Source organism: Fundulus heteroclitus, chromosome 20, assembly GCF_011125445.2.
Source record: "Fundulus heteroclitus isolate FHET01 chromosome 20, MU-UCD_Fhet_4.1, whole genome shotgun sequence".
NCBI classification, from domain to species: Eukaryota; Metazoa; Chordata; class Actinopteri; order Cyprinodontiformes; family Fundulidae; genus Fundulus; species Fundulus heteroclitus.
In genome coordinates this window covers 35213855-35228103 of record NC_046380.1, presented here as the reverse complement: position 1 = coordinate 35228103, position 14249 = coordinate 35213855, and the positions used below count along the sequence as shown (strand labels likewise).

General features: G+C 41.3%; 1 protein-coding gene across 1 annotated transcript in view; it reads right to left on the bottom strand.

The window, feature by feature from the left end:
- Positions 1–523: 523 nt before the first annotated feature.
- The window catches only part of LOC105925999 (G-protein coupled receptor 22), a 37307-nt gene continuing 23581 nt past the window's right edge, over positions 524–14249 (bottom strand). Inside the window, exon 2 of the mRNA XM_012862134.3 lies at positions 524–3857. Coding sequence (XP_012717588.2) covers positions 2229–3746 — 1518 coding nt within the window. The 5' untranslated portion in view covers positions 3747–3857 and the 3' untranslated portion in view covers positions 524–2228. The remainder of the gene's footprint in view (positions 3858–14249) is intronic.

Here is a 14249-nt window from a genome sequence, read left to right as displayed (position 1 = left end):
TTTCCTGCTGAGGCCTGCAGCTCCTCCCTCCCACACAGCACAAAGCCCACGAAAAGTTTCGTTTTAGTTATTTCTGCATCGCTAGACCTGATGTGAGCAGGAGGGTCCACTGGGAGGAGCATGAGCAGAACCGTGCCAGGTGGACGTGCAGAGCCCACACAGGGATCCAACGCTGGACATGGATTCTGACACAACGTGGCCCCATGAAAGGATTCAAATAGAGAGGTTCAGAGAAACAATGGTAAAATCAACATATTGCAACAACTACTTAGTTCATTTCTAAGTGTAAATACTTGGCAAATCCATTAATAACTCATATTGTAAGATGGCAAATCCTACTCTACAGAAAACACGTGAAAGTAGTGTTCTATGGTTCAATTCCTGCTACATTTTCTTGAGGGAAAATGTAAACGTCAGAGCTGAAGTTGACTTCTTAGTGAAAAACTCAACATTTAACTTGTGACATGTAACACACAGTTCATACAAACAAGAGTACACAACAAAGGAAGCAAATTAAGCTCTAAGTTTTTCCTAAATATATTTATTGATGAAATCCACTGTTTTCTGATACATTTACTATCAAACAACACCATAGAGAACACATAAAGATAGCATATTCTTGCTGTGAAACGGTACAATATGCATTTTCCGTGTGTTTACATTCAAAAATGCATTGTGACAGCTCACATGTCTCCAGGGTGGGTACGTCATCAGAGCAGTGAGCACACACGCAAAGGAGGAACAAAGTCAAAAGCAACCACATGTCCTATTAATAACGTTAACAGTAGTCCCATTGATCCCATTGAACAGCAGCCAGTTGCTGTCCCGTGTTTGCTTGGCATGGCAGCGGCGACTGAAATACTCTAACCTAGAGAAGTCAGCCTAAAAACTCTTTCAGAGTAAATGGCTTTAACTGAAGATTTCACGTGAAATAAATCACAATTGGATAATATTTACAACATGTACACACATGTTCCTTTGAAAGTGCACCACACCATTGAGTTAAGACATCTACTCAGTAGGATCTAAATATTGTTTGAGGAGATCTCAACTCCATTGCTTTTAAATAGAAAATTGACCTAAGGTACTTTTGTTTTTGCTATTTCTAACCATTTTACAGGTTTGTATGACTCGTTTCCTCAGATTAAATGTTGACATCTTTTGTCACAATTTAGTCTTTGAATAAAAACTTTACTCGTGTACTTACTAGAATTTAGAAAAAAACAAAAACATACAATAAATATGACTTTATGGCAAGTCTCTATACAGTGAATTAAGTATGTATTCAAATATGTGCTACTATGATTTGCGACTAAGACATCCAAGCTTATTTAGATTCTCAGAATTAAAAAGGGATGAGAGCTTATTAATGCCACACTTTTGATTTTATTGTAAAAAAAAAAAAAGACTTCACTACTTTGTGTTGGTCTATCACATAATACCCCTGTGAAATGCACTGGGGTTTGTAACAACAAAATGTTGGGAAGTGCAAGGCACTGTATTGGTTAGCATAAAGAAAAGAAAAGAGAAGCGGGGATCAGATAGTCTTAAGGTTCCAGTAACGTATAACACCAATTATATAATTAACCACAAAGAAAAGGACTTGAAGTAATATCAGATGGTGATGCAAATTCCCATAAAGAACCTGTTACATGTGCCTGTGTAGGCTAAAACCAAGCTGCATTGCTTATTCACACTTTTGCTGTCTCATAACGTGATCTTCATCAATTGACCATTTCTAAATCCTTTACCCCAGCTTTATGTGGCAGTGTTTCTGGCTTCCTAAACGTTTCCTCTGCAAAATAAAAGCAGAGCTAGTATTTATGGGATTCGAAGACTATCTATGTATTCAAAGTGGATGAACATAAGGTCTTTTGAGTGGGAGATCAGATCTTTCTCTGGAAAAAAACGCATTCTTGGGAACAGTTATGTAAAGCCTCTCCATATGTATACAACCCTCAGTACTCGACAGGATACAAATGATATCCGCTCATTTGTGCGAGTGGAAGTCGTGTGCACAACAGTGACTTCAAATGTTGCCTGAGGTGACCGGATCTGTGTCTAACCAGGCTCTGCTGGTGCTTCCAGTTAAACCTCTCCCAGAGGTAAAAACGTGCTTTTCACATTTCTGTCGACGGCTCCTCGCATCAGTGAATTTCATAATGGAATGCACCTGCGACCTTATTCTGCGACTTTAATTATCCCAGCTGTACCCAGGAGTCTCAGCCTCAAAGGGCCTCGGCCAGGTGGCGGTCTGGGCCTTCGCTTGCTTCCAGCCGCACCTGTCGGCTGGTTTTCCTGGTCTCCACCCAGGAGTTGTGTATCACCGTGGCCCCGGGGGACGGGTCCACCTGGAGCAGAGACACCACCCGCTTCTTAACTTTGGCACGAAGGGCACGGCGCAGTTTCTGCCGGGTGAAGGCATAGAGCAAGGGGTGGGAGACGGTGGTGCCATAAGCAAGGGCCAGGAACCAGAGGCGTAGGCTGACCAGGATGTCACTGGGGCCCATGCTTAGGATCAGTATGTTGGTCACGGAGAGAGGAGCCCAACAGCCCAGGAAAGTCGTGATGATGATGAGGGACATTTTGAATACCCGCCTCTGCCGTTCGCGACGATCCCGATGGCGTCTCACCGCCCGACGCAGCGCTATGATCGCTGAGACGGAGGCCTGGACGCCCATGGTGGCTGGCAGGGGAGCGGCGGCGCCCGCCTCGGAGGCGATGAGAGGAGCGGCAGAGGACTGGGCTGGAGGAGAGGTAGCCGTCGGGGTTGGAGACAGGGATGGAATGAGTGGTGGATGGTTGAGCTGTTTGGTGCCATCCGTGGTGCACTGCTCCCCTCCTCCCTCGTCCTCATTCTTCCTGAGTCCCGGCTTCCTCGCTTTCTGTCTCTTGTGGCGCCCCCTGCTCCGCTGACTCTTCCTCATGTGGGAGCCGATGCGGATGTTCAGAGCCCTCAGTATTCTGGAGTAGGTGAACAGCATGACGGCCACAGTGGTGAAGAAGATGGGCACCTGTAATATGAGATGGTAATACATCCCCAGACCGGTGTAATAGCCCTGGCCACCGACACACAGAAGAGTTCTGTTCCTCCACGCCGGCCTAGCTGTTCCACGGACGGCGAGCGAGGAGGTCGCCTGGCTTGTTTCCTCCGGTTCTGCCGCCACGGACCACTGGACCTCCAGGAACGGCATGAAAAACACTGCGACCGAGGTGACCCAGACGGCGGCCAGGAGCAGCGCCGCCCTGCGCGTCGTCAGCAGCCTGTTGGCCGGCCGCACCGAGATGTCATAGCGGTCCAGGCTGATGACCAGGATGTTGATGGCGGTGGCGATGCTGGCAAACGTGACGCAAGCCTCGTGGAAGCAGCACAGCAAGGCCAGGTTGGGTCCCGGGGGCAGCAGCACCACCACCAGAGTGAGGGGCACGCAGAGCAAGCACACCACCACGTCCAGCACGTGCAGGTTGACCGTCACCATGTTGCTCACCGAGTCCACCAAATTAGACTGCGAGCAGTAGAGCACCAGCACCGTGAGGTTGCTGCTGAAGCCCAGCACCAGCTCGAGCATGAGGAAGGCTGTGAGCGACACCTGGAAGCCCAGGGAGTACGGCATGTGCCAGGGCACGGCGCTGACGAGGGACGCCTCTTCTCCGTGATCCCGAGGGATCTCCATACCCTCCAGGGCTGCCGGCGTTCCCACCCAGTCAGCGGTGGCCGGGCTTGAGGTGTAGCTGCCAGTCTCCATGACGACCCTTCAGTCCTCGTATGTTGCGTCTGACCCCCTGCGGATTAGTTCCCATGATGCACCGGCCTGATCCCCCATGACGAGGTGGTGAAAAGCAGCGTGGCGATAGTTCTGAGGAGATCGGAAACACAACAGAGACGGATGAGAAACGTGCTACACAGGTTGGAGTCAACACAGATCGTTTCCCGGCAGATCAAAAGCAGGGCTACAGACTGAAATGTCATAACAGAGACCATAACCCGTGTGCATGTTTGCGAAACGTCGTCGATCTCATACATATGCACACACGCAAACAGCAGCCTCTGCGCCGAACGGGTTCTGAATTATGCATCAATCAACATACTGTCAATCATTATCCCTGATTAGCATTTTGTCTTAGCCACAGCTGGGGATACTGCGTGCATGTAACCTGCTAGAGCCACAGGAACAACACTTTGAATGCTAGATAGAAAATTAGCAGTGACGCAAGCATTGCTGGCTACATGGCTATTTAAAGTCATCTGGTTGTTGGAGGAGCTAGGTCTTTGCTATAGCCAATAAGAGTGAATTCATCTATGCATCAGTAACTAAAAACCTGATTCACTTGAATGATTGTGGAAAAGGCCAAGCAGTAGGTGGATGATGTAGATTGAGTCTTCAACGTGTTTAAAACAGATGCAGCACATTATAAAGTTTAAAGCTAAATTTACCCAATCCTAACGAGTTGTTAAAACGTGATTCAGCAATTAAGGTGACGCATGCAGTATCTTGTAGAAATACCCATATCACATGGTGTGTTTGCTGCGTTTTGTCCTGTTCCTTCCACAAATTTATATTTGTTTTACTGGGATTGTATTTTTTTTCTTTGTGTGTCCTGTCTGGCAATGAAGCAATAAGAATTGTTGTCTTAATGCTAAAGAGAGCCCAACAGATTTTACTATCACAAGTGGAGCAGTGCCGCTTTCGCCATAGTGCGCCGCTTTATTTTTTTATGCGAGAAGCTTTATTAGAATTTATGTTGGGACTATTTCATGTTAAATGGACACAGAAATGTAAGAGGAAAAAAGGAGAGAAACTGATGAGTCAAAATGCTAAAAGGGAGAAAAGGTGAAAGAAAAAGAGGAGAAGAAAGGGAGAGAGCAATATAACATCCCCTGAGTCTGCTTCTACACCTGCAAAGACACATATAAAAATAAAACCAAAACCAACCGATAATGTATTACAGGACCAAACAACCAACGCCTTGATAACATCACTGAAAAATACACAGTATTATTTACTACAAAATGTATAAAGTGACAGCTAAAGGTAATAATAGGTGTTTTCTGCATAAAAGTGAGTCTGTAAGTACCTGGATCCAAGCACCTGTAAGTGTTTGTGAGAGTGCACTTGTGTATGTAAGGTTTATCCATAAGTAAAATGCTCAGTAGTGGTCGTGAGGAGCCAAAGACCCGCCCCCCAATTGTATCTGATAGGCACAATTGCCTATCAGATACAATTGGGATTGTATTTGATAGGCAAAACACAATGTGGGATATAATTGTGAAGTGAAAGGAAGTTGAATTGTATTTGGATGTAGGTCACATATTACTCTTTATTCTGACCAGAGATCCTCCTTCTGGATTTTTTGCTGTGTACCATACGTGGCTTGTGTTAAACAGCAAGCTTCCTCTGGCTTTCTCTCAGCTGTATTGTTTTTCTTGCCACTCTTCCATAAATGCTAGGTATGGGGAGTCTATATGTAATAGTTCTCCCGTCAACAGATTCCCCCACCTGGGTGACCTGCAAAGGAAAAAGGGGTTTCTTGGCTGCTTCTCTGATTAATGATCACCCAATGCTCTCCTGTCATTTTACTCGCCACTGGAGATTTTCAAAGCTTCGGATAATGTTTTACAACCTAACTCTGGTTTAAACATCTCTACATCTTTCTCCTTGACCCGTCTTCATGATATTGTTGTTGTTTTTTTTTTCACTACTGTTCTCTTACAATCCTCCGAGCCCGTCACAGATCAGCTGGATTTTTACTGTGATTAAATTACTCACACATGCGCTCTGACTATGCAGATGAATTTTACAGGAAAAAGGTAGCAGTGGTTATTTAGGGGTAATATTATATTACTGATATCATTTCTAATTATGTGTCACTTAGTGTTGGCTTACTACATTTAATACCAGTTAAAGACATTGTGTCTTGTGGTTGTAACTTCCACAAGACAACAAATGTGAAAAAGTTCAAAAAGATTGAATACGTTTGCAAGTCAATACAAAAATGATTATTTATAGCTGATTGTCATCAGAGCTCGCTTTCCAGATCATTAAGACATTTTCTTTTCATTGAGTTTTTTTTCTTTTTTAGAAATGTTCTCTTGCCATGTTTTCCCCCCCAGAATATACCTGACATTGCTCAAGTTCCGCTGAATAGAGTTGTAGAGTTATTCTTGAAAGGGCAGAACTTCATAACAGAAGGAGTTTAATTATATCCTCGTTATCTCTGGCTCCTGAGCAGCCTGTTCCTCCTGCTATGTTGTTGGCAGGTTGTTGCTAGATCGCCTCTGATTAGTTGTAGATTTGCTATGCTGCACTGTAAATGGTTCCTTCCCTACGAGGCTGTGAATGGTTTCTCTCTCAGGCGACTGATGATCCTTGGGGCTTTTCTAAAATATCACAGGGCAGTTAATTGGGTCAGTTTTAGGTTGGTTACTGTTTTGTTTTGTGCTTTAAGGATCTTGGCCATCAGTCTTAAACGTTTAACCAAATACTGCTTTCACTGATGATTTAATTAGGATTTTACACTATTAGTAAAATCCACACAATGTCTGATTGGTTTACCCAGGAGCCTAAATGTTTGAATCACACAGTTATTATTAAAAAACTATTTTGCACATAGCTGTGCATATCTGCATATTTAAAATGTTTAAATCATAATTTGGCTCATAATTTTAAATTTTACATACAAAGGCCATGTTATGTGAAAGAAAGCAAGATCAATCAAACCAGCTCATCTTCTATTCCCTAGTGGGCCAGTTCTGATGCTCGTTGTTTGTTCTTTCTGGTGAACAGTATGAGCGTCCTTGTTTAACATTTAAAGTTACAGTAGTTTGTCCGTTGAATTGGTCCAAACAGGTCAGTCTTTGCTCCACAAATGCATCAGTGACCCACATCTGCCCAGGTCCAAACCCCAGTTTAGCACCGTGGCTTCCTATCGTTATTTGGCTCCAATCAAACTTCTTAAAATCCTTATGATTGCCCATTCTCTCTGCTGCCGACCCATGAACTTAGAGGGCAAAATGTTCATTTCTTCTCAAATATATTCCCCACTACCACATGTCATGAGGATGAGATAATCAGTGTTATTCAGCATACCCGTCAGTGGTCATAATGTTGTGCTCAATATACATTTTTGGTTCTGTTTCAGGGGCTTTGTGCTCATTGATTTGCAGACAGTGAATTTGCAAAGTGGTTTACCCATATGTGGCCGACACATAACAGCTGACACAACTGATCTATTTCCTTGGTATCGAGGACCCGAATGCATGGAGAAAACAGAGCGGAAATAAGGCAGTATTTTAATAGGAGCCGAACTGAAAAACTTTCTTTCAAAAGAAAACAAAACCACACATGAAGAATAAGCAGAGTGGGACGGGAAACAAACAGAAGAGTCAGTCAACAAGTGACAGCAAACTAGAGGTAAGGCAAAGCAAGGCAAATTTATTTATATAGCGCAATTCAGTACAAAGACAATGCAAAGTGCTTTACATGAGTAAAATATAGCAAAATAAAACAGAATAAAAGCAAGTAGGAATAAAATGTAGATAGAAAAAAGAACAAAAAAGTGGTGATTCAGTTAACTAGAACAGTTGGTAGGGGGGGGGGTGTACTGGTGTGGATTCAGGAGAACACAAGAAGAACATGAGAATCAGGCGAGCTATAGCAAAATCAACAATAACAAGGCTAGAAGTGGCAAAATGGATCAGGAACAAGTGTTGGATCAATAGAACACAACAAGAATATAAAGGAAAAAAATAAAGGACCGATGTAAAACAGGAAGTACAACTCAAAACAGAACCAAAATGACCCGATGAAAAACAAGAAGTCCAAGATAAAACGACAAAACCAACACAAACGCCTTCAGTTCGTGACAGATTTATTAACCGGCCCTGCGCCGATAGACCGCTGCTATATTTCCACCAAATGGTAAGCAATAATCAGTCTTCTGCTCATGATCCATCACATATTGATACATCATGACAACCCGCTAACCTGTGATATAAACAATGTTCATCTCTAATAACGTTTTTGCGCGTCACTGCCCACCTCATCTCCATTACGAGCACAAACTCTTATCAGCGTCCGAGATTACAATTTTGAATGCTGTCTCTTTCCATTTTATCCACAGTCGGGTTTGTTTGGACCGCGCCGCACAGCCAAGAGCGGCAGGGTAATTTTCAATGAGCCGGTTTCTGCTGGAGGCTTGTCTCTGTAAGAAGGGAATCATGCGTGCTCTAAAGAGTCAATCTCCTCAGATGTGGAATTGGCTTTAAAATTTCTGTGATGGCTTTTAGTGTTATTAAGGTCAAGCAAGAATTAAGCTGAATTAATTCATTAGTTGTAAAAATGACTGGCAATCGCTCAAAATTTCACTTGTCATTTCACATTGACCATTGTTGGGATTTGTCTTTGTACCATTTGAAATGGTATTAGTTTCTAACTTGTATTAGGTAATTAGGGTTCTCTGATCATGCCAGAGTGATCAAACCACATGATGTTTGAAAAAGCATGCTAACAGATAAACTGGGTGACCTGGAGTGTTGCTGTCAACGTCCCTCAGGAGAGCTGACTAAAATCTCTCTTTCTCTCTCTGACGTTAACAGACTATGTAAAAGTGAAGGTTATTCTAACGTGATTGTACAAAGGTTTTTCGGTCAGTATAAAATTGCGAGGGGATGGACAGGTATGTAAAAAAAATGTTTTGGGACCAATCCTATATTGTTTGAATCATTTTGTAGTTTCATTACATCTCAGTTTTACTTATGTTACATTTACACTATTTTGAACATTAGGAAATGGCTGTTTTGGAACCTGGGAAGAGATATTTGCAGCTCTAGTAAAAGCTTCTTGGAACTGCGGTTTATGGGAACTTATGAAAATATGTTTTTAGAACTCATGTAAAAGCTATTTAGAAATCCATACATAGCTATTTGGAACTTTGGGAACAGGTTTCTGGGAAATTTGGGCGTATGTATTTGAAACTCTATCAGGAACTCTTAGAATAGTTTACTGGAACCGTCTATTTGGAAAATATCACTATTTAGAACTCGTAATAGTGATTTAGGACACTAGGATTGCAAGCCGCTGGTGTGGCTCTCTGTATAATTTTGTTCATAGTTTGTTGTGCATATTTGTAGCTTACAGAATATAAAAACAACCTATAGATTTACTTGATTTTAATTAAAGCATTTTTGTATCTTACTAAAACATTATAATTTTAACAGTACATTTACATCTTCAAGCTCCAAAAAATACACAATGTTTGCTAATTACAGCGTAATAAACATAATTTTCCTTGTAATTCAGATTTACTATCTTTTTTTTTGGCATGTTTGGGTTAAACTGTTAATGAAAAAGGTTATAGTGAAAAAGTAAATGTAATAAACAGGTAACACAGGCTGTTTGATTCATATGTGGACTGGACGGAACAATGAAGATGAGCAAATTCACAACAATCATCCAGAAGTACACAAGCTTTTCACAGACCTGAAACTCTATTAAAAAAAAAGGAGAGTCAGGTTGTCTAGGCTTGAAGCGCTGTGAGTGATTTGATTCACAACAGTTCAACCGGGTGCAAGCTACTGAGGAAAATGCAGTCTTTAAAGACTTTTCCTCAAAGTTAACTAAATTTGGAAAGACGGAACGGCCCAACTGGATGAGCTCAAGCCAAAAGCTAGCGTTTAAAAACACACTCATCGCTGATTAGGGGGCTGGTGACTAATTGCACCCACAGGAAGCTGTGATTTTGAGCCATTGCAATCGCGGCTCCTTTTCATCCGGGCTAGCGAGTGAAAGTCTCTGAATCAAGAGTGTAAAACACTGATGACAAAACAACACAGAAGAGCATCCGCTCCCATGCATAAATCCACAGACTTATTCTTCACCCTTCCTCTGTTGCTCCAGCAACTCTGCTACCAGAGATCTCACTAACAAGAACAAAGGCGATACGGCACTAGGAGTGAGTTTCGCCGTGACACCACACTTGCTACTGCAAAGAGAAGCTGGTGCACATCTTGGCTACGACAACAACGACGAAACAATCAAAGCCCAAAACTATATTTAACACGTAGGAAAACACAAGGACACCGTCGAGCTAATGAGAAACCAGATGCAGCTTAAAGATCTATCGCCTAAAACCCCACTAAAGATCATTTAAGTTAGTGATAACATGAGCAAACGCGGAAGAGTTCAAGGGGTTTAAATAAGTTTGCAAAGATTTAACAGTGAGAAATCACTTGTGGCAATTTATAGAGAAATGGAAAGAGGGAACGCCGATGAAAGAAAAGATGAAAAAAATAGAGAGAGATGAGATGAGACAGGAATGTACGGAAATGGTGGTGTGCAGAAATCAGCCCCGCGGCTGGTTTACGCGCCTGGAGCTCCCAGCCGGTGTGATAGGGAGCAGGCTGATTGCCACCAGAGGGTACCAGGGGCTTCAGATCAACACAGGATAGAAATGGAAATGCACACTTTAGGTGAAACACAGGGTCCTCATTTGGAAAAGGGCCACGCAGCACCTGAAACTAGGCTATCTGAAACACATGCTGGCGAAAAGGTTTAAGAGGAAAACAAAAGCGCCTGAAGGAGGAAAAGGAAGGACGCGAAGAAGCGGCACGAAACAGCAGCGCCGGTAAACAAGCTGTCCCAGAGAGCAGAGGTTGTGCTTTTTTTTTTTTTTTTTCCACTCTAACGTCTTACATCAGCCTTCCTCTAACAGCTCACGGTTTCCTGGTTGCCACCGGTCCCCAAAAGGCTGCTCGACTCTCTAAAGGCTCAGCTCATGATTGCCTGAGTGAAACGGTGCATGATTACTACACACTCAGGGTACATAAAACAGCAAAGGTGGAAAGATGTGCCCGATCTTAAAATCACAGCGGCAGGGCAAGCTGATCACAGAAGGATTGCACTGCAGCTCATTTATGATACGCCGGCTTTCCTGCAGAGATCATTGGATCGACTGCGCTGGGTTCATAATGTTTATTTTAGGAGTTTGGTTGCTCTGCTGTTATTTTAAACCACTGCTCTTTAGGTAAAAGCACAGTTCAGTCACCGTTTTTAAAAACACCGCTATTTAATTAAAGGCCTGTTCAAGGGGTGCACACATTAACCAGAGTGACATTTGCGAAAATAACATTTAAAAACAGTTCCTCGAGTCTGACCCTGGAGAGGAAAGAGCTTTGAATGTTTTCCATCTTTGAAGAAAAAAAAAAAGTCCAATTAGACTGAATCTTTGAGGTTAGGTCTCTGCAGACAGATCGTTTTCTAAAAGCAAATCAAACTCTTGGCGGAGAGCAGCATGGCCACTATTACTAACTAGCTGAGTGTCAAAGGCAGGGAAGTAAGAATCTCTGAGAATTTCTGGACATAATTTGCTAATTAAGTCACCAGAAGTGGAAGAGGAGTCACCCGGGAGTTCTCCAGGTGACTGAAGGTGAACATTTCAAAGCTTTGGAGAAACCAATATTCACATTCAGGGAGAACAAGGACTTGATCTGTTGGCAGCAACACATTCGGCCCTCCTAATTCAAACGCCAAGCGGTAATGATGGTGGGCAAAATGAAGTAACTTGTTATATGATATTATGACAGAGTTATGTCTGAATTCATCTGAGGAAATGGGGGCTCTAAGAGCATTAACAAAATTTGATGCGGGCAATGCAGCTTATCGCCATTGGTGACGTCCCTTGAATCAAATTCGAACTAAATTTGTTAATCTTAAGTTCATCGTTTAGGAATACTTGGACAAGTAGAACAGGTAGTTCCGATTCTGTAAAATACAAGTCAAGATTTGATCAAACTTGATTATGTTTTAGTAGAAATTTCAGCAACAAATTAAAAAAATAAGATTTCTAGTCTGTCACTGATGATATATATATATATATATATATATATATATATATATATATATATATATATATATATATATATATATATATATGCATCATGTCTTGCAGTGTGGCAACAAGAACTGTTGTCTTAATGCCAAAAACAGCCCAACAGATTTTACTTTCACAAGCAGAGCCGTACTGCTTTCGCTGTATTGCTCCGCTTGATTTATGCATGCAAGTAGCTTTATTATAATTTATGCAGGGAATATTTCTGGTTAAATGGACACTATAACAAGACAATAGAAGAGGAAAAAAAGGAGAAAAGGTGAAAGAGGACACAAAAGGGAGAGAACAATACAACATCCTCACTCTGCTTCTTCACCTACAAAGAGAGATGTAAAAAGAACAGCACAACCAGCCAATAAAGTATTAAAGATATAGTGACGGTATAAAAGCCTTTATACCGTCACCGAAGAATATACATTATTAATCAATACGACATGTATAAAGTGACAGGAGAAGATAATAATAGGGGTTTTCTTTATGGAAGTGAGTCTGTAAGTACCTGGATCCAAGCACCTGTAGGTGTTTGTGAGATTTTTACAAAATCTTTCTTAAAGTTCTTGCGTCAATTTTCGCACATATCAAGATGACTTTAGATGGAGACCCATGTTTCAATTGCAAAGTATAAGCCGGTTAAACCTCGACTGATTTATTCAGTGTTTAATGAAGATTCTTTGCATTTTCATCTATCTTATTTGTTTATCTTTAAGTTTATAAATCCATTCAAGGTTTTTTAAGTTTCTTCATGAAAGCAAGAAAGTTTCAAATGAGTTTGAACCATCGGTTGCTGCATTTCAGGAGTTTCTGAGTAAAGTCAACTAAAATCTACCTATATTTTTAGTTTCATTTTTACAACCCCAAAAGAACGGTGTAACCCATTTGTCCATTCAGAGTTATTTAATTCGAATTCATTTTAGCTCAATAATTACTTTTTTTTTTAGATCTGGCAGTTAAAAACATTTTTTTGTTAAATATTGATTATGGCTACTCCCAGTTTTTACAGTGTAGTTGGGATTATCCTGATGTTATAAGAGACAGAATGAGGTTCCCAACCTTTTGGCTTTCAAATTTTTTATAATATCGGCATTATGTACACATTCACAAGTAAATTCTTGTGCAAGCTTTGTTCAGTGATCTATTTTTATAAATACTACCAAACCAGCTTGACATGGCATACCTCTGCCCAGAGATCAGGAATAAGGATATTTGGAGAAGCTGTTTGCTGCTTTGTGGTGAAATCAAGCTGATGCTTCTTTAGCATGCTTTTAATTTGGTCGGTCTGTAGACTTTTCTTTCAACAATCCAAACCCTTTTTCCCCCATCATGTTCCTGATAATGTTCTTACCTCTCTGTGTGTCTATGAGTAATTTAATTCAGTCATGAACAAATCCAGCTGCCTAGTGCCACTTTAGCATTTGCCCTTTGACCCCACAGTTTGGACGACAGACAGGACCTTTCCAAACACTTCTCAGTGCATGTGATGTGTTGCTAAATGATTTATTACTATAATAATTTATCTGCATTTTGTATCATTCAAACATAATGAACGTAGACAGTTTCTCATAACACTTCTACCATGAGATTATAGCTCTAAGGCAATGAATTCTTGGCCAGCTGGAGAAAACAATTGAACAAGGAAGGAACGATAAGGCTTGATTAAACGGGTAAAACAGTAGGCGCCCCGAGTTGTATATCACCACCACTGTAAACACCAGTTATATAACATTTTCTTCAATTCCTGTTTCATTGTCTAAGGCGTCCAAACTGTTTTGCTCAGGTAAGACATTTCGTCTTCATCACAGGTGGAGAGGGTAAGTTTGTAAAAATGAACCTGGAGCCAAAGGCATCTGTGACTGTTCAGAAATAAACTAAATATCAGTCTTGAAAAACTAATTCATCTGTTTTAATGTACATTTTGATATAAAATGGTGTGTCTCAACAATCCATGAAAAAATCTTTAATTGCTGCAAGACCATCAAACCCTTCTAAGGTTTTTTTTTTTTAAGTTCCCACTGGTACTTTGATGATTTATCTTTGGTGAGGAGTCTTTGAGGTTGGAAGTCCTCTTTTTCACCATCCTGATCTTTTAGCTTCCTCCACAGATTCTCTATCACGGGGTTCTCAAACAAATTTGTGGCCAAGGACCTCTTAGCAGCAGTAAAGTTTTTCCAAGGTCCCCCTTAGATTCCTCATGCTGATAGTATTTTTAATCAGTCTTTTGTACTGTTAAATAAATGAGGGCAATACATTAAAAAATATATAAATACACCTAATATTAGAGATTTGGTGGAGATTAGATCCTCATTCTCGATAAAGCTAAACTCAATGTAACTGTTGTCATGCTTCCTAATTGTAGCTGATTTGGC